At 37.1% G+C, this 20330-nt stretch overlaps 1 protein-coding gene across 1 annotated transcript in view; it reads right to left on the reverse strand.

The window, feature by feature from the left end:
* Positions 1–7404: 7404 nt before the first annotated feature.
* LOC138755378 (potassium voltage-gated channel subfamily B member 2-like) overlaps positions 7405–20330 on the reverse strand; it is a 339975-nt gene continuing 327049 nt past the window's right edge. Inside the window, exon 2 of the mRNA XM_069921236.1 lies at positions 7405–11460. Within this exon, the coding sequence (XP_069777337.1) occupies positions 9379–11460 (2082 nt within the window). The 3' untranslated portion in view covers positions 7405–9378. The remainder of the gene's footprint in view (positions 11461–20330) is intronic.

The raw sequence follows: 20330 nt of genomic DNA on the forward strand, positions 1-20330 counted from the left end.
TGATACCAAGTTATTTGATGTAGAATATAATATGAAATCTGGAAGGCTATAATGACAAACATTTCTATGTAGATATCTGTTAGATGCCTTCCTTCATCCAGAACCATGCTGTCTTCATTACCATGGATGACAGAGTCCTTGACTGTTTCTCCTCTAGTTACCAAAAGTGTCTTGGCAGAAAATGAGGTATCATTCCTCAAACTTACATTGGGTATCATTGCAACAATATGAACAGATAGGTCAGAATGGGAATGAGATGCAGAATTAAAATAGCAGGTAACAGAATCTAAGCATTGTCCCCTATGGAGTGATCACAGTGACTGTGCAAAAATGGTCATCTCATATTCATTTAGTTTCTCCACTGTAGAGAAATTATGAACACCAAATGCAGAACACTAGATTGGAATGCATGCAAGAGAAATTGGTTCTTCACTGGAAGGATTTTTCGGGCTCCTGGAAGGAAGTAAAAGTTCAAGTGTTGCATTTTCTGTAGTTGTATGAGAATGTGGTTTAAGTTGATGATTGAAGGAGTTTCAAATGAATCAGTCCCTTTGATATCCTGTAAGGATAGGAGAGCAAAATGTTTCTGACAATGTAATCTTATTGAAGGTGGTGGAAATTGTTGAAGAGATCATCAATATGAAGAATGATGAGATGGAAGGTGTGGATCAGGGGAGCTTTATATCAGCTTGTCAGGGGTTGCAAATAGAGGTTTGGGAAATTAAAGTGAATAAGTCAAGGACACTGTCAACTGTGGTAAAGAAGAAGGCAGAGTTCTGGAAGGATAACATCAAAAAGAAAGCTTTGTCATTAGAACAAATACATCAGAGACAGAGAAGAATAGACTGGAGTCCTTACAAAAGGTTGGGTGGAAGAAATATAGATGTTGCTGTGGGATTCTGTGGGCTTGTGGCAGATGTTGCTGCTAGCCTGTATCATGAAATAGAGACCGAGAGAATCAGACTTTATTGTGATGAATAAGTCACAAAATTTGTTGTTTTGTGGCAGCATCACATGGTGCAAACATTCATATAAAATGTAATTATAAATTGGGCTCTGATGAAATAATTCATTTTTCTAGTTTGCCAAGCTGTTGTGAGTTAAGGTTTGGCCCAAAGAAAACTGCATTTCCAAAATTTTCCACAATTCCCCAGTTGCACTGCTACATATACATTTTTTTTTCTCTCTGCGATCAATTAAAGCCAGCCAGGTACAATTCTGCTTTAATGTCCACATTAAAATCCACACATTGACCTCTCTGGAAATTGACACATCATTTGCCACATGAGAGGTGAGATGCTAGTGGTATTTAAAATTAGAAGAGGTATTGATCAAGGAGATAGATGGTGGCTTTTTCCCATGGTAGGGGCATCAAAGACCTAATTTAAGAAGGTCTGAGGGATGCATTTTTGACACAAAGATTAGATGGTGCTGAGTATGAGCTGCCAGGAAAAGTAACATTTAAGAGGCATCTGAACAAGTCCTTGAATGAGCAGGGGGTAGAAGCATTTGGAATTAATACAGGCAAGTGGGATTAGTTTTAATAAGCATGGTGGTTGGCATAATTTAATGGGTTGAAGAACCTGTTGCTGTGCCATTTCCAACTGAATTTGTATCAAATGCCTATCACTTTTGTACTAAATTTTGCTGCTAAGCTTCAGTATAACCAAAAACATGGCTAAATAAACATTGAGATTAATGTTGAACATTTGATTGTTTCCTATGTTATGATATGAAATGATAGATCAGAACATTGTTTATTTCAACAGAAATAGAAGACTTTTAACTTCAGGAGGATAGTGACAATTGACAATGACTATGTTTGAGTTTGTACACTATACAAAAGATAGAAGGCATGTAGATGAACACTATATGCATTTATTTAATATCTTGGTTTGCTACGATGCTGTAATGGAGAATAATACTGTTAATCTTTACATACATTTTGACTTAAATTAAATGAGTATTCTGAAGTCAGTTAAGTTTTATAGACAGCTACATGCACATAAATATGCTGATTGGTACAGAAGCAATTTATAGTTCAGCAAAATCTAGTAATACAAAAGTACACAATAGAATCTTAGGAAAGTAAAATTAAGGATTGTTAAACACATATGACTTCAATGGGATGAGGAGTTTGATTTATGATAGAATACTAGTAAAAGCAAAATAGGCTCACAAAATCTTGCCTAAAGAATCCTGTAACTAACTTGAGTATAACAACTGGAAAAATCCTTATGAATTCAAATACTCCTGGTGAACCAAATGTGACATATTTAATAAGAATCTACTTTAAATAGAACCAATAAGATTTAGTCTCAATTGCATTAACCCCTTGAGCTATAGGCTAATGTTCCCTATTAAAAAAAAACTTGGCTGTTTAATCCAAAGGCTCTCGAATCAATACCTCTTTTATGATCTTCTACTTGTGCCTAATTCTGCTTATAACCTTGCATCTTGGATCTTCACAAGGATTAACTTTACCACAAGATGTAATCTGAAATCTGTGATACAAACATTTTTCTTGAATGATTAGGGTGAGAAATTTCTCTTTGATGATTGGGGCCAAATGTGAGAGACTACCTGTTGCATTAAACTTAAAATATTCAGTTCCAAGTGGAAGCACATTTGCAAAGGTGAATTCTACCAATAGCCATAACACTTGACATATTTAATGTCAGCAACCAAAGATTGAACAATGTGCTCCACTAATATATTATGCATGAGCAATAAAAAGAGCCTTTTCTTTCTTGTAATGTTAGGTACTCCACATCTTAATGCAAGTGGATTGAAGTATTCAACTTTTTTTTTAAACTGTTCTTATCCAAAAAGATTTGCTTAAGATTTGATTTATAGCTATCTTTACTGATGAATTATAATGAAATAAAAATGAAACCTATTTCAGCGTATTCTATTTTCTGGTAAGCGCTTTTTGTTTAGAGATGGTCGAGAAACTTTCTTTCAGTTATTTAATAGTTATGTATTTCATTCATTGAATGACATTGGTGACTGTTCAGGATGTGGATGAATTTGCACTTGGAGTATTGTGCACAGTTTTGGTCATCCAGCCATAGGAAAGATATCATCTCGATGAATAGGATGCAGAAAAGATGTGACCAACACTGTTGATGAATTATAAGGGGAGACTGGATAGGCTGTGCTTTCTTTCCCTGAAGGCTAAGGTGGTGGGGGGGGGGGGGGTGTGGAATACTTCGAGAGGTTTATAAAATTATGATGGTCATTGGAAGGACAAACCAAGAAAGGACATACATGGTAAATGGTTGCCCAAAGAGGAGTGCGGTAGAACAGAGGGATCTGGGAATACAGATACATAATTCCCTGATGGTGGCATCACATGTGGATAGGATTATAAAGAAAGCTTTTGGCATATTGGCCTTCATTAATCAAAGTATTGAGTACAGAAGTTGGGATGTTAGGTTAAAGTTGTATAAGACATTGGTGGGGCTAAATTTGGAGTATTGTGGGCAGTTTTAGTTGCCTAACTACAGGAAGGATATCAATAAGATAAAGAGAGTGTAGAGAAGATTTACGAGGATGTTGCCCGGACTTCAGAGACTAGGTTACAGGGAAAGGTTAAATAGGTTAGGACTTTATTCCCTGGAGCATATGAGGGGTGATTTGATAGAGGTATTTAAAATTATGAAGGGGATAGACAGAGTAAATGTGGATAGGCTTTTTCCATTGAAGGTGGGTGATTCAATCAAGAGGACATGGGTTAAGGGTGAAAGGGGAAAAATTTACAGGGAACATGAGGGGAAACTTCTTCACTCAGAGAGTAGTAGGAGTGAGGAATGAGCTTCCAGCTGAAATGATAGATGCAGGCTCGATTTTAACATTTAAGGGAAATTTGGACAGGTATATGGAGGGGAGAGGTATGGAGGGCTATGGACTGAGTGCAGGTCATAAGGACTAGGCAAGAAAATGTGATTTGGGACAGACTAGAGGGCTGAAGTGGCCTGTTTGTGTGCTGTAATTGTTCTATGGTTCTATAAAGTAAATAGCCATAGCCTTTTTTCCAAGACTGGGAAATGTAAAACTAGAGGACATAGATTAAAGGTAGAAGGGTAAAGCTTTTAAAAGGGACCCAACAGGCACCTCCTTCATGCAGAAGGAGATGAGTATATAGAACGAGCTTTTAGAATAAGTGGTAGAAACAGGAACAATTATGATGTTCAATAAATGTTTAGACATGGATAGGAAGGTTTAGAGGGATGTGGGCAAGCAAATGGCATCTGCTTGGTCATCATGGACAAATTCGGCTGAAAGGTCTGTTTCCGAGCTGTAGAACTCTATGAACTTATGACATTATAATTACTGAATAAATGTAAATATTGCAACATGAATAATCATATAAAGATTAATGGGAATCAAACATTTTATTTGAAACTTAACAGGAGTTTGTGCCAGTGAAATAAAGTTGACCAAACATCAACATAACATATTCCTAATGACAGTTTATACAGTCTGTTTTTAAACTCTTATGGTTGGCAACTAATGTTCTTTTTCATATGGACTGAATTACTTCAAACATTTTTATGCTTTATGTTCAATCAGTATTAATGTGTCAAAGGATTACAAGAATGAAGCCAAAATGTCATTATGCTTTAAATTTAAGAAGTTGCTTCTTTCCATATTAACAATGTTTATTAATCAACAAATGAACCAAATTGCTAAAATCATCTATTAAAGAAAATATATCATGTCTTGCAGACAAACATCATTATCCCAATGCGCAGTCATCTCACAATCAAGTTATGGTGTAGAGATGTAATTGTCATAGTTAAAATGTGCAATGGTTTTGCTACAGCAAAAAATAAAACAATTTACTTTACTCATCAGAAAATTCGATATAACAGCACATGGCTAAGTTTTATGTCTGGTAACAGCTCTGACTGTTCCTATGTGATTTTGCATCTTTTTCACTGACATACTTAAAAGCCTATTATTTATTGGATTGGTACTGGCAAGCAAAACCATTTTACTGATTGATGTTAATTTTGTACTTGCTACATGAGAAAATTATTTAATCTGAGGACAAAGTGCTGGTTAACTTGGACAGGCCATAAAAAACAGATAAAATATCAGTTCCAATTGTGTCCCCAGACTGCTGTCAGTTGGCTACCATTCTGACATATTTAAAAGTACTTCTAAAGTGGCAAAGTGCAAAAAAACTCCAATTCTACTACACAGGGAATAATTTAATTAACAGCCTTGAAACTGCAGCACTAAATTTACCCATCCTTTCCTGTGTTAACTGTTTAGATGAACAGTTTAGATAGTCAAGTCCACAGCTACTGTGATCCTGCAACTTCCCTGGTCTCTAACATTTTTTCATTAGGTGATCAGGGCATGTGGAGAAAAGGGATAAAGGCAGTACATGTACTGATGTAAATTCTCATTGCAGACCTGACAATACCAACATGAGTGGAGCTAAAGGAATTGTGAAAAGACAATTTACATGGATTCTTTGTGGCCCAGGAGCAGGAACATGCTGAGACCAACAGTGAAATGTTATCCTAGACTTTAGTCCAGGGCATATACCGCATAGGAGTGTGATGCTTTATGATTGGAAAATTCAGAGTTCCTTTAAAGACCTTGGCTGTAAAATTTTGACTCATAGCTGTGGTCATTTGGAAACAATGCATTCTGATTGGCTGCTCTGTGGTGTGTGTAGATACATATTAGCAGACATCTTGTCAAACTGGAAAGGAGACAAGCATGTTATAGAATAGGCCTATTGAGAGTCAACTAATACCATGTGTTCAAATGGGATGGAGGGCTTAGTATTCAGCAAGAGACCTCCCTCCTTCCTTCATTTTTTTGGATCTACATTATTCAAAGAGCTCAAGTGCATGCTGACTTGTTATTTCTTTAGGTGTTGCAAGTTGGTATTAATTATGGTCTACTTTTTTTACAGTCCTTTATAGAAGTTTTGGTCATCTATGAGTCAGTGAGCATCTGTTGACTTTGAGCTGTAACAAAATGCTCACTGTCCCAGCCATGAGTTGTCTGGTGACAATTCCATGCAATGTGCAGAATAAGAGAAGGCACCCTGTAGCTGTGCAAATACACTTGAATATGATGACAGAATGGTGATAAAATTCCAAATCAGGTAAGTATGCAACTTAGGTTTTATTGTTCTCATGTGCCTGCCCTTCTTGGTGGTAGAAGTTGTGAACTTAAGCAATGCTGAGAGTGGATCTACAAGCAGTGGATTTTGTAACTGGAACTCACTGTATCCGTTGTGGAGAGAATAGAAGTTGATGGTAGTGGATGGGTTATCATTCAAGTGGACTGCTAGGTTCTGGATGGTGTCATGAAAATTGTTGGAGCTGCACACATCCAGACAAGGAAAGTATATTCCATTATGCTCTTGAGTCATTCATCATAGCATACCCTGCCTATGACCTGGTCTTGTGATCATGTTGATAAGCTGGTCTGGTTAAATCTCTGGTCATTGGTGATTCCCAGGACTTTTGTGAATCATGACTTTATAATGGTAATACCATTGAATGTCAAGGGTGAGTGATTAATCTCTCTTTTGTTGGAGACAGTCATTGCTTGGCTCTCTAGTGACACAAATGTTAGTTGTGACTTATTAACTGATGTCTGAATGTTGGTTAGATATTTTTGTGGGATGTCTATATGCAAATAGGATTGAACAGTTTGAAATCATTAATGAATGTCTCCATTCTGGCCTTATGATGAAGGAGTTGAAGATGTTTGGGGTACTGCACTTTCATTTGGAGTGCTAAGCTTAAATCTTTTCATATTAAGATATTTCTACATTAGATTGAAAAAAATCTTTTCATTTTTATGATATGCATTTGATATTCATATTTCACTTGCTCCTTCACAGAAATCTGTTTGTCATACCCAGTATCGTGCTATCAAATGTTAAGAAATATTTTCATTACTTTAAAAATATTCTTCCATGTTATTTAATAATAACAAAGCAAAAAATATATTATTTGCTTGGTGAAAAGAAACATGATATCATTCCACAATTAAGATATCAAACTACAGATCAAAAGGCAGGTTAAAGGCATTCCATTATGGTCCAAATATGTTTATACTGACATACAGAAAACAGTTCAATAATTTAGATATATAATGTCTGACTTGGATTAGTTTAGTTCTTCAGAAAAATTGTCTGCCCTAACAATACTATAAATAAAACAGACCAATTAAAATTAACAGAAATTTACATTTTGTATTTACTACTTAATGTATTAGTAGTTCAGACATTATTCACAGTACACCACTGAAACAATGACATTAACTAAAGTGCAAATGAAATGTATACATATTATAATTGCTAATGTAAGTTTTCACATCAACAAGAAAACAATCTGTGGGGAAGTTTACTGTGCTCAATATGTGTAAAAAAAGGTAAACCTTTATATTATGAACAGCTTTACAGCATTGTTACACATATTGCACAGAAAATTTCTCCATGCAATGAGAATTAATGACCATGTACCAGGAATCTCCAGAATAAACTTTCAGATGGCTCCATTGGAAAATTTCCATTTGTAGGTCGTTTAGTTCTGATCAGACATAAATTTTGAGGAAGTGAAAGAATGTTTAATTATTTATCAAGTGATGGACAAGAATGCACACAAACAAACATGGAACATCAATACAGGAGTCAGCGAAGATTAGAAGGGGAACTTAGCATGAAAGCCCTGGAATCTTTTTGTGGTAGTCCAGAGCTCTCCAAGTACACAAATATATTTTTCAAATAACCCATAAAAATAGAATTCTGACAAGAAAAATACAGTTTATCCATTTGTAATGACTATTTGACAAGTATCAATAAAAGATAAATCCATGAGAGTCCAATGCTGCACATTCTGATTCCTGGTCATTAAATCCTCCCCATTCTTTCAAAACTAAGATTTAACAAAAATATATTAACCAACAGATTTGTGCAAATCTTAACTTAATGTTTTTATTACAAATAAATATAGCCCAAGTAAAATAGTTTCTGCCCCATTTTTAAGGAAATTTACACAATCAGAATAGAATAAAATGATGTTCTAGAATTTCCTCCATTAGCACAAAAAGGTCATTGCTTTAAAAATGCTCTCATGCTCCATCTACCAGGTCAAAGTGAAAATGTTTCTCAATTTTGATTGAAACCAATTAACATAAGTTCCATTATAAATGTTCAAAATTTCAGCATGGTTTATCACTCTAATCAATTCATGTTTTGATTAGAACCTTGAGACACAGGGTTGGGTGACATTGAAAAAGTTTGGAGATTATATGGTAAGCAGCAATTATATTTCTGTCACAGTAATTAAATTGTTCAGCACAGGGGATGAAGTATTTTGAACTTTTCCTTCCTTGGAGAGGAATAGCTAGAAAGTGAGTCATCATTCAACTGTTTATCCGGGTATATTAAAACTAGAGTAGTTGCACAAGTCCAAGCATTTAATTCATGACAGATTGCGGTTAGCTAGCAAGATTTTTGCTTGATTAACATGGCCATTGGTGCATGCACATTTGAGAATCTGGCCATGATGTCAGGAATCGGTGCACCCTTGAACAAATACAATTGGAGGAAACTTGCTTGCTTGGTTCTGGATGATTGAACAGATTTTATAGTGGAGAACTCCTTCTGGGATATGCAAGGTTCAATAGTTTCATTTAAAAGATTCCAGAATCTTTGATGTGTAGCATTTACTTGCATAAGTCATTTGTTAAAAAAAACTATGTGACCCTTTTATTCTGTTCAATTTATTTGTATCTAGATTGCCCATGTATATGGTTACAAATTAGGAGTAAACCCTGGTTGATATATTATTTCTCTTGACTGGTTCTAATGATGCAACAAAACTTTATACCTCCTGCAGATGGTGCCGTGAAGGGAAAAAAAGTGTGCCTCAGAATAATTGTTTTACGTAATTGTTTGATTTGATAACTTCTTGGCATATTCCCAACTATTTACAAATAATTACCAGTATACATTTTACATGCTCTAAGCACCTCTGCATCACACTGGTTCCCAATGCATGCATGTCCATCTTGTCCTTCCTTTGTGCAAGTCCTAAAAATATTCTAGTATAATGAATTTGTGGTGGCATAAAATGGTGCCAGTCTTGTTGGCGAAAAGATGAAAACATCTCCAAACTTTACATTATGTGGGCTCCATATGGAACCCTTAGTTTTTCCCTGCTATTCTCAAATTCCTTATCTGCAGAGATATAGTCTCTGATAATTTTGAGTCAAACAGCAGCTGCATTAAAAGATTCATCATGCCATGCAAAAACCATAGGCATAAATTATACCATTTCATTTTCTTAATAGAATTCTAAAGAACCAGAAAAAATACTTTTACTTTCTTTATAGTCACATGCTGGTTTCACAAGATGATGAATAGCCTCCTTCTCCAGGTTTGACATGAATCTCTGGTGTAAACATATGATTTTCCATCTTGTACCCAGTTTGGATACTGTCTAATTTGCCATCTCCTGGAACACTAGATGAGCAGTTTTGACTCGTGTGCTTTGGAGAAACAGCACCCATTACACTCACATCTTCAAGGTGGTTTCCATTATGGCTGTGCTTATCATGCCCTCCAGAGCAGCAGTTCTGACTAGATTCCTGTTGGTTGTAGAGATGTGTCTTTTCTTCCACCAGTAACTCTTCATCTTCACCGCTGTCTATGTCAATGCAACTCTTCCGCCCTCTTGTTTGGAAAGCAAAAAGTCTTTCTTTAGCCAGTGACTGTGGTGAATCTATACTGGAAATCTGGTGTAAGACTGGTATATCAGTGGTCATTGGGAGACTCTCATCCCGACAAGAGTTTTTCTCCAGCAGAATCGTGCTGACATGTTTAGGTGTAGATACTGATAAGTCTGTCACTATCATGGGCAATGGTCTGGCAGTACTTGGTGGTGTTTGAGGAGCATCGCTTTTAATTTCCTTAAAATTCACTTTAAGTGATCTAGATTTCAAAGAGTTCCTGTTCTTCATTGAGCTCTTTGGGCTTTCCAAGGTGCTGTTTATGTTGGAGGATACTGGTTGCTCAAAGCAGAAACTTCTGTTGACTTTACCGGAATTATCTTTGAACATGGTGTTTTCTCCAGCCTTGTACTCACTGAGAGGACCAGTGCCAGTAATCCATCTCCGATAAGCTTGTTCAGATATCCTTGAAAGGTGTGGAAACCTATCAGCTTCAGTAAAGTCAGTGGTACAACTAGCAAAGCTGTCAATGCTAGAAATGCTCCTCATGTCCAAAATTGGTTCTATTGGAGCAGTGAGCAATGGGTCTGTAGAGCAAGGAACCATTTCCATTTCAAGTTCTTCTTCATGAACAGGAGATTTAATAGATTGTTGTGTCTTTTCACAAGTAAGATTTGGCTGAGATTGTGCCTTTGTCATTTGATTATATATTTCTTCCAGCTTTTGAGCATTCAGATGCTGTGGGCTGGGGATGGGGGTATTCAACTGCTCACTTGAATTATGCTGGCTTAACTCCTGGTATTTAGTCTCAAAAGACTTATTGGAGCTTGTTTCAGACATTGCCCACTTACAATGGTTTGGTGAAAGATGATTCCCAATGCATTTTTCTTGTTTAATCACATTATCAACTCCTTTATCGACCACAACATCCATAAGTTCCATGCTGCGAGCAAATGCATCTTTCAAGTTCATTGAAACAATACTTCCATTTCTTTTGGCTCTTTCGAGAGCTTCTCTTCTCTTAATTGCTTTCTCTTGCCTTTTTTGCTCTTTGTAAAACTCTGAGAAGTTGTTTACAATTATTGGTATGGGCAGAGCTATCACTAACACCCCAGCAATGCAACAAAGTCCTCCAACTATTTTGCCTAATAATGTTTTGGGATAGATGTCTCCATATCCTACTGTTGTCATAGTGATGGTTGCCCACCAGAAAGATGCAGGAATACTTGTAAACTTTGTTGCATCTTCATCTTTTTCAGCAAAAAATACCAAGCTTGAAAATATCATAATGCCCATAGCCAAAAACAATATTAGCAAACCTAGTTCATTGTAACTCCGCCTGAGAGTAAAACCCAATGACTGCAATCCTGTTGAATGACGGGCCAGTTTAAGAATTCTCAGTATTCTCATAATACGGAATATTTGAACAACTCGCCTAACATTTTGGAACTGGAGAACACTCTTGTTTGATTCTGTGAGAAAAATTGTTATATAATACGGCAAGATGGCCATAAGATCAATTACATTCAATGGGCCTTTAAAAAATTTCCACTTATTTGGCGATGATAAGAATCGTAAAAGATACTCCATTGTGAACCATGCGATGCAAACTGCTTCAACGTGGGCAAGTTGTGGATTGTCATTGGCTTGTCCAAACTCATCCATGTCCTGAAGTTCAGGAAGAGTGTTGAGAGACAAGGCAATAGTTGACAACACAATGAATAAGATGGATATGATGGCCAAAATCTGCAAGATACAACAGAACATAATAATTTAGTACATTTCAAATAATGTATTTTCCACCTATGTTGGTTTTAAATTACCAACAGAAAATGCTGCTTAAGTCCTACAACATCATTTATGGAAACTTTTAAAAACATAAGTTGAACACAGATTAGCTTGCAAGAAGAGGCAACTTGTGGTTTTCCCAAATATCTATATAGCAACATTTTGCCTTTAAATTATAACATTGAGAAGTGTGTAGCTGATTAACCCGGAACACTGAAATGTCTCAGTTTCACCACACACAGTGTGAAGTCACAGAATTGATGAAGAACAAAGCTGCATTAATCAATACGTTCTACTAATGAATGGAAAATGCAAAGGAACACTCCTTGTCAGGGATGCACATGTAAAATGGGTCCTAACATTTGACTTTTGAAGGCACATAACACTGGTGTTTTATCTCCTGCCTGTCCCGCATTAGACTTGTCAGTCACCAATGACCCTGCAGCAGACGTGGACATACCCCTCCATAAATCTTCGTCCACGAAGCCAAGCCAAAGAAAAAGGAATTTTCAGAAGAACACTCTTTGTCAGAATGATGAAAAGCACCCATTATTATATTTTGGGGCATTTTTCAGCAGGCTGTTACATTTGACCCCAAAATAGCACAACATTGAATGATCATATAATGGCAGAATTGTAATTGGCTTATTTTGTTTTTATAGAAAATAAATCATGCATTTCAAGTGACATTAATAATGGAGAATGTGATAGAAGCTACATTAATGTAAATAAGATATCTATTTGGATGAATATTGCATATTTAAAAATTGAATCCTCCTTTAGTATGCATAAACACATTCATAACATGTGCATCGATAGTGAAGTTTCCACTGTTACAAAATAAAAATATTACTTTAATTTTCACATAACACTACATGTAATGGCTAGGTACCAATGAGATTCATCACACCATTAATGTTAAAATTCTTTGGAATTATTCAAATCATTATTTTATAATTAATGGCTCAAAATTAAATGGCATTATGAGAGATGAGAGACTCTATCAATTAGGTGACAAATTTACCACATAATAAAATATTTATTTAATGAAGTTCAGAGAGAAATGTGTCTCAGTATGCCTGATTATTTTGAGCACTGCACCAAAATGGTGTAGCAAAGAATGCTGATCTTTGTGGCATCCTCAGTGAACCTCTGGCAGAAAAACAAAGGGCAGGCAAATCATGATGTCCACCAATGGTCTTTCCCTCCACCTGTCTCTCCACTTCTCCCATCTTCCATCCAATAGCCTATCACTGTTTGTCTCTTCCCCAGGTTATTTCCTCCTTCATATTCTAAATATCAGCCCTGCTTTAATTTAGTCTGATCTGAAATGCTGCCTTGATTATTTCTACTTATCAAGGCTGTCTGATCTGCTGAGTTGGACAGATTCCAGCTCTATTCCATCTTCTAAGATACAGCTGTGGTTTGGGAGTGGTAGGGGTGAGGAGAAAATGTTGGTTGCGAGAGAGGTTGGATGTGAGAAGAAAGGTTTGATGGTTTTATCCATGTGCAGTCCTCAATAGTGACAGCCCTCAATAGTGACACTCACCGTATTGGCCAACATCATCTCCATAATGATAGAAGATAAAGGCAAAATTTAAAAAAATACTAAAAATCTGACACAAAAAAAGAAAATACAGTAAACAGATCAGGCAGCATCTGTGGAGAGGCAGAGAGAGAGAAAGGTAAAATTTAGGTCAAAGATCCTTCATTGGAAGATGTAGGTCTAGTTGAACCAGAACTTATTTGCTCCTGTATCCAACTGTAACTCTCCGGAGAGAGAAAGGCAAGTGTGAGTGCTGTGAAATCTTACCTGGCATTGTGGCTGTTGGACAGGGAGGACAATTTCCTCATGGACGAAGGAGCAAATAAAGTGCCTGTCTCTTCACCACACCTAAAACATTGATCTAATTAATCTGATTTCATTCTATTCAATTTTTGTTGTGTCAAATATAGCTGATGCAAAAAAATTATATTGAACTAATCTATACCTTACGTTAATAGTATTTGTCATACAATCTCGATTTAGATCTGACCATCTTTACTTATCATTCTAATATTCAAATCCAGTTCCCACTTCTGTTTAGATTTATGAACTCCATATTTAGTAGTTCCTGTCTATAATAAAAGATACATTGCAAAAGTAATGAGTTTCTACCTCACTACAAGTAGCTAACATTCACTGACCTAGATCATTCATCAGTGATTCATTGGAGCACCACTGAATCACTCCACTTCTTTTGCTTTCAGAACATCTCCCTCGAGGGTCTCCTGGCTCTCTCCATTACAAGACTTATGACTTACTTTCAAGCTGCCAAATCAAGATCCCAATGCAGTGGTCAAATCTCTGGCACCCACTCTTTTACTACTTACCTAGTTGTCAGATCAGATTCAATGTAGAACATTCTTTAGCTACTTCAATGAAGACCAGCTTTAACTTTGTGCCAGCTATTGCTTGGCATTAGTTCCTTGCTAATGCATCCAGCTAATCAACCCTAATTCCAATGCTAATATTGCTATTTAGATGGATAATGAATAGATTATAAGAAGCACATAGTGCAATCTTTGCATGCAGCTTGCATCGAGATCAATGGGTGTATTTTTTCATGTTGTTCACTATATTCCTAGGTGCAGATTTGTCACAAAAATCAAAAGACTATGAACCCATGTTTATGCCTGTGCAGACTGAGAGATTTATGTTACATAACCTACACTCATGAAATTCCTAGCATAACTGGGGAATGTTGGCTAATGATGAGTTTCATAGGCCAGAAGTAAGGGCAGAAATTTCCACAATTCATTTGAGTGTGTCCATTGGGAAATCTAGGTGTGAATCAGTGTAGGACTTTGCTGAAGAATCCAGATTATAAGGGTTTGCAAAACTCACTGAGAGTTTGTTGAGTAGTGCAAAGTCTGTGAATGATAGGTTCAATATTCTGGCCCAAACAGTGTAGATAGTACATGCACAATCCATCCCTTGTGTCTTTGCAGAGCCACCATACCTTTATGGCTAGAAGTGTCCCTTGCTTCCACCAGTCATCCCAATGTGATTTCAGAATTTGCAGATGGCTCATATTCAACCAACTTCACAACAGCAGGCAGAGCAAAGAAGCCGTCACCTACTGCATGAAGCTGGATGTGATGTCAGTTCACGGAGACCTAGAATGCTAATTTACTGTACTACCAAGTCTCTTCCTTCAGTACCCTTAAAAATGTATTTTAATTGATTTTAATGTGAATCACAAAACTAATTTTCAGGAGGGTTTTGTGAAATTTGAAAAAATCCTGTTAAAAATTAAGGTTGTGGTGAAAATAAATACCCTGGCAGTTAGAATCAAGATTTAATTTATTATCATGGTAATAAACAGTGTCATATTACATGAAATTTCTTTTTTGCCTGCTGTAAGGCAGACAGATTTGCCACTGGCAGAAATTTCTTTAGTGCCTCTTACGGTCAGACCAACAGTCAGAGAGAGAGAGAAGCAAAAGAGAGTCCTCCCCCCCCAGAGTCACCGAGTGTCTGTAGATTAACCTCCAGCACATCTGCAGCCACACAGAGTCCAGTCCAAACTATTGGCAACCCGAGCTCCAGTTCTGATACCTGGTGCCTCTCCAGCCAGTTCGAGCCAGTCTCCAGCAGTCCGCAACCCAGCACAAGTCTCCTGACAGCAGTCTCCGGCCCACAGCTTTCACAGCTTCCTCTCCTTGAGTCACCAGTGGCCAGCTAATTGTACTGAAAATGGTTCAAAATGCATCTCCTCCAAGTGAATTTATTTTTGAATCAGTCACTAAATCGGCAGGAACAAACAAGTTTAATTGTAATTTGTTCTCACTCATTAAATATTTGTTTGCATAAATCAATTTCATAACATTAAACCCAATAAACTGGAAGATTCTGAACCAGTTGAATTGTTCTTAGTCGTCTTGTGAAAGGTAAAATCAGCCAGGCTAACCATACCCGACTCTGCTGCCCAACTCTGTGTGAGTGCATTGGCTAAGAACAGATGCTGTTTGTCGTGATATCTCTGCACTGGAATAGCCTCCCCGTAATTACAAAGAAAGGCAAACCTGAGAACTGTGAAGTGTAACAGCAGATAGATCTGCACTCAACAAGTTAGCTAGGATGGATTTTCATTTGGGAAGAAAATAGAATAAATCATGTCAATACATTTCAATTCTGAACCAATTGTCAAAAACTGTGTTCACAACTTCTTGAAGAGTAGTTTTTGGGTTTCTGAATTTAATCGCACATCAGTCCAAGTCTGAAGTTGCTGTAGCATTTTGTACAGAATTCGTACTGAGGTTTATCATCCTTACCATCATTTTGACTGAAAATTTTGGGGTCATGTATTGAAAAAGCAAACTTGGCACTTCTTTTGGAATTTAACTGGTATAATCAACTGTGACATATAAGGAAATTATTTGTTTTTGTGGAGAGTGGTTCTGGGGCAGAATCTGCCATACCTGTACATTCCAAAGATTTAAACAGAATTTAAAAATACAGCATGCTTCAAGGGAAGGTGTTTCTTTCTCTCCATCACAAATGCTTTACTCGATTAAGGAGGGCATTAAGTTTGAACCACTACCTGCATGGAGGTCTGAAGCTTCTATTGTATGCACAGGTATTTCACCATAGTTGCAGCTGTTTGTGCTGTAATCTAGAAGACCCATTCTTAACTGTGGGGTTTTGGCTGGGTATTTGTGTTGGTCTTTATTTGAAATGATTGGCTATTTTTCTGCTGGAAGGCATATTAGAATAGTGGTAATAAATTTTGGGAATTGAGTAGCTGAAGTTATATTACCTTCATATAAAACATCTCTTCAAGAATTAAAAATAACAAATGTATACAAAGAAAATGACCAAGTAAAATCATAAAGTTGTTTTCTAGAAGTTTTATTTCTAAATTTTCCAGTTAAGTCAGAACATTCTTTGCAGTATTATAGATAATGTTTTGATTGGCTGTAAGATTGGAAATAAAACATATCCAGTGGTTATACAACTATCTGTAATATTTTGCATTGTGTATTTGTCACTGAAGGCTGCACCAATACTGCCACTGAATCACCAGAGACTATGCATTTCAGATTTATTGTCAATGTACATACATGACATCACATACAACCCTGAGATTCTTTTCCTGTAATCTATGAAGAATTACCACTTACTGGCAGTGCAAAACAAAACCTGACTCAACATATACATGTAAACAAATAAATGTAATTAAACTGACTATGCAATAGAGAGAGAAAAAATAACAAATTACAAAAGTAAGAGTCCTTAAATAAGTCCCCGATTGAGTTTGTTGTTGTGGAATCTGATGGTGGAGGGGAAGCAGCTGTTCCTGAACCTGGTGGTGCAAGTCGTGTGGCACCTATATCTCTTTCCTGATGGTAGCAGTAAGAATAGAGCATGTGCTTGGTGGTATGGATACTTGATTACTGCTGCTGCTCTCCGACAGCAGCATTCCCTGTAGATGTTTTTGAAGGAGGGGAGGGTTTTACTTGTCATGTCCTGGGCTGTGACCACTACCTATTGCAGAGCTTTACACTCAGGGGTATTGGTGTTCCCATACTAAACTGTGATGTAGCCAGTCAGCACACTTTCTACCACACATTTGTAGACATTTGCCAGGTTTTCCAATGTCATACCAAACCTCCACAAACTCCCCAGGAAGTAGAGGGGCACATGTGCTTTCTTCACGATGTCATTGGTCTATTGGGCCCAGGAAAGATCACCCAAGATTGTGATGCCCAAGAAATTAAATTTGCTCACTCTCACCACCTCTGACTCTCCAATGATCATTGAATCATACTGGATCAGTTTAAATGTGTTTTAACATTCAAAACACAGGAAATTGATTGGCACTGCTGAACCCCCACAAACCTACCAGTTTTCAAAAACAGCAAGGATAATCATCCCTGATGAGGGCATTTTTCTATTCCTTATTCAGTTTCCATATAACTTAGTACACTGCCACATTATTGCTGGTTGTCCTGTGATGTTGTTTTTCCCATTGTCCATTAGTGTATCATAGTTCAATACACAACATTATCAGAGAATTTCCACTGGAATCCCTTGTGTTTGTCCTGGCACTCTCAGATTAGTGCTCAGGTTTTAGTGTAGCTGCCAAGTTGAAGTCAAGTTTCCCTGCTTCTGAGGAGGAGTCACGTGATGGAGTAGTGGCCGGACGGTGAACTCCAGCCCTCTCCAGAAAAGTCGGGAAAAACAAGAGAAAACACAAAGGCACAGAAATAAAAGTTACAGAAAAGTGAGTATAAAGGTGGAAAGAAGATGGCGACAAAAAAAGAAAAGTCGAAAGCAACGGTAAGAAGAGAGGAAGAGAAGACAAAGGAGGAAAAAGGTGAAGGCCTTACCTGTCCGAAGAGGCCCGCTGCGGAGAGAGAAACCCGCTCCCTCAGGTCGGTAAATAATGGACTACAAAAATGGCTCGCAGAGCCGAGCAAAAGTGCGCAACCGCGCATGCGCGAAGTTTCGCGCATGCGCGATGCGAATGAAAAAAAAACACACCGACGGGAGGGGGGACCAGCTGGGGAGTCGATCTCCACAGCCGGCAACGACAGCTGCAGAACACCTGCAGCAAGAAGAGACCACAGAAGACAATAGAAACAAGAAAGAAGAGGAGGAAAGGGCAACAAAGAAACAACAGATGGTCAACCCAGAGGAAGAAGAAGAGGAAGAGTATGGTGAAATAGAAGAAGAAAAGATAGGCAAGGTAAAGGATATACTTGCTCTTATTAAAGGATACATGGAGTCATTTAAAGAATGGCAAACACAGGAATTTAAGGATTTAAGAAAAAGAATAAACAACACAGAAGAGAAAATAATTAAAATGGAGATGACCTTAACAGAAATGGGAAAAAAAATGGACAAGATGGAAGAGCGGGCAGTAGCAGCAGAAATGGAGGTAGAAGACTTAAAAAAGAAATTGGAGAAATCTAATAAAAAAACTAAAGAGACACAAGAACTACTAGCTCAAAAAATAGATACAATGGAAAACCATAACAGAAGAAATAACATAAAGATAGTGGGCCTTAAGGAAGATGAAGAAGGCAAGAATATGAGGGAGTTTATAAAAGAGTGGATCCCTAAGACCCTAGGATGTCCAGAACTACAGCATGAAATGGAAATAGAAAGGGCACATAGAGTATTGGCCTCTAAACCACAACCACAACAAAAACCAAGATCTATTGTAGTAAAATTCCTAAGATATACTACAAGAGAAAAGGTACTGGAGAAGACAATGGAAAAAGTAAGAGAGGGCAACAAACCACTGGAGTATAAAGGGCAAAAAATCTTCATTTATCCAGATATAAGTTTTGAACTCCTAAAGAAGAGAAAAGAGTTCAATACAGCAAAGGCGATTTTATGGAAGAAAGGGTATAAATTTATACTAAAGCATCCAGCGGTATTGAAAATATTTATTCCAGGACAACAAAACAGACTATTCTCGGATCCAGAAGAAGCACGAAAATTTGCAGAACAATTACAAAAATAGACTGAGGGAGGAAGACGGGTAATGAGAGTTAAAATGATCACGACTGATATGTATGTGGGTAAAGACAAAAATAGACTGAGGGATGAAGACGGGTAATGAGAGTAAAAATGATCACGATTGATATGTATGCAGGTAAAGAGGTATAAGAGTGAATAGAGACAATGTGCATACGTGAATGTATCTGTACTTAGAGGAAAATATAGATAGTATAGACAAGAATTAATAAGGGAAGGTAATGGAATAGAGAGAATAAGGAGGGAATGAAAAGAGGGACCTTTGTGACATATGAAAAGTGAAATCTTTTCTGGGGGAGGCGGGGTGGGGGGAAATAGCGGTCACTGCAAAATCAGTTGACGCTTGCGAGTGGATTCGCAAATCCAAATGGAGAGGGGAGATGTGGTTGTCCGACAAGGGATAAAGGACAACTCAGGAGGTGAAGGGGAGATTGGGGATAAATAAGATAGAAATAGGAGAATAAGGAAAATGTTAGATGTTGTAGGAATGTTGTCTTATAAAGAGTTGAAAATAAGAAAACAGAAATGGAAAAGGAGGAAAGGTAATGATGGAAAAACGGAAAGAGAAGATAAACAAAATATAAAAGGGCTACGCTGAACTATATGTCTTTAAATATTAATGGAATACATAACCAAATTAAAAGGAAGAAACTACCAAATTTAAATGAATAAATGTATTCCATTAGAAAAAATAACATATTGGTTAAGAAATAATATTGAAATATTCGAACAAGTATAGGAGCCTTACATTAAATACAATAGCGAAAACCTACCGGGGACAAACATTACCTAAGTTGATGGAAGGAGAAGGAAAGAAAAGAATGGACTCAGTAGAATTTCTGGTGTAATTTTGTTGAATGACAACATTGTCTGACTGGCTTAATGCAACCTAGATTGTATACCTAAAATGGATGAGAGGGGGGGGTGGGGGGGAGAAAAAGTCACTGTATATGTGTGAAAAAGAAATAGTGTATATCATGGCTAATGTGATTTATGGTGTGAAAAATAAAAAAATTAAAAAAAAAAAAAAAGTTTCCCTGCTTCTCTCGGAATTTGCTACATTCCTTTAATAAGTATCACCTTGAGTGAAACTCTCCAGGGTTTTGTGATTGCTGAACAGATATTTATTTGATAGAGAAAACTATAGAGACTATACTGCTTCTTGGGGTAACACCATCCCAAATGATGTGGTTTACCACCTGTATTGTCCCACAGTTCCACTTTGGCAGTGTTTTACTAGTTACAAATGATTGAGCATGGATAACTAATTGTAATCATCCATCCACCATCTTCTCCA

Source organism: Narcine bancroftii, chromosome 2, assembly GCF_036971445.1.
Source record: "Narcine bancroftii isolate sNarBan1 chromosome 2, sNarBan1.hap1, whole genome shotgun sequence".
Taxonomy (NCBI): domain Eukaryota; kingdom Metazoa; phylum Chordata; class Chondrichthyes; order Torpediniformes; family Narcinidae; genus Narcine; species Narcine bancroftii.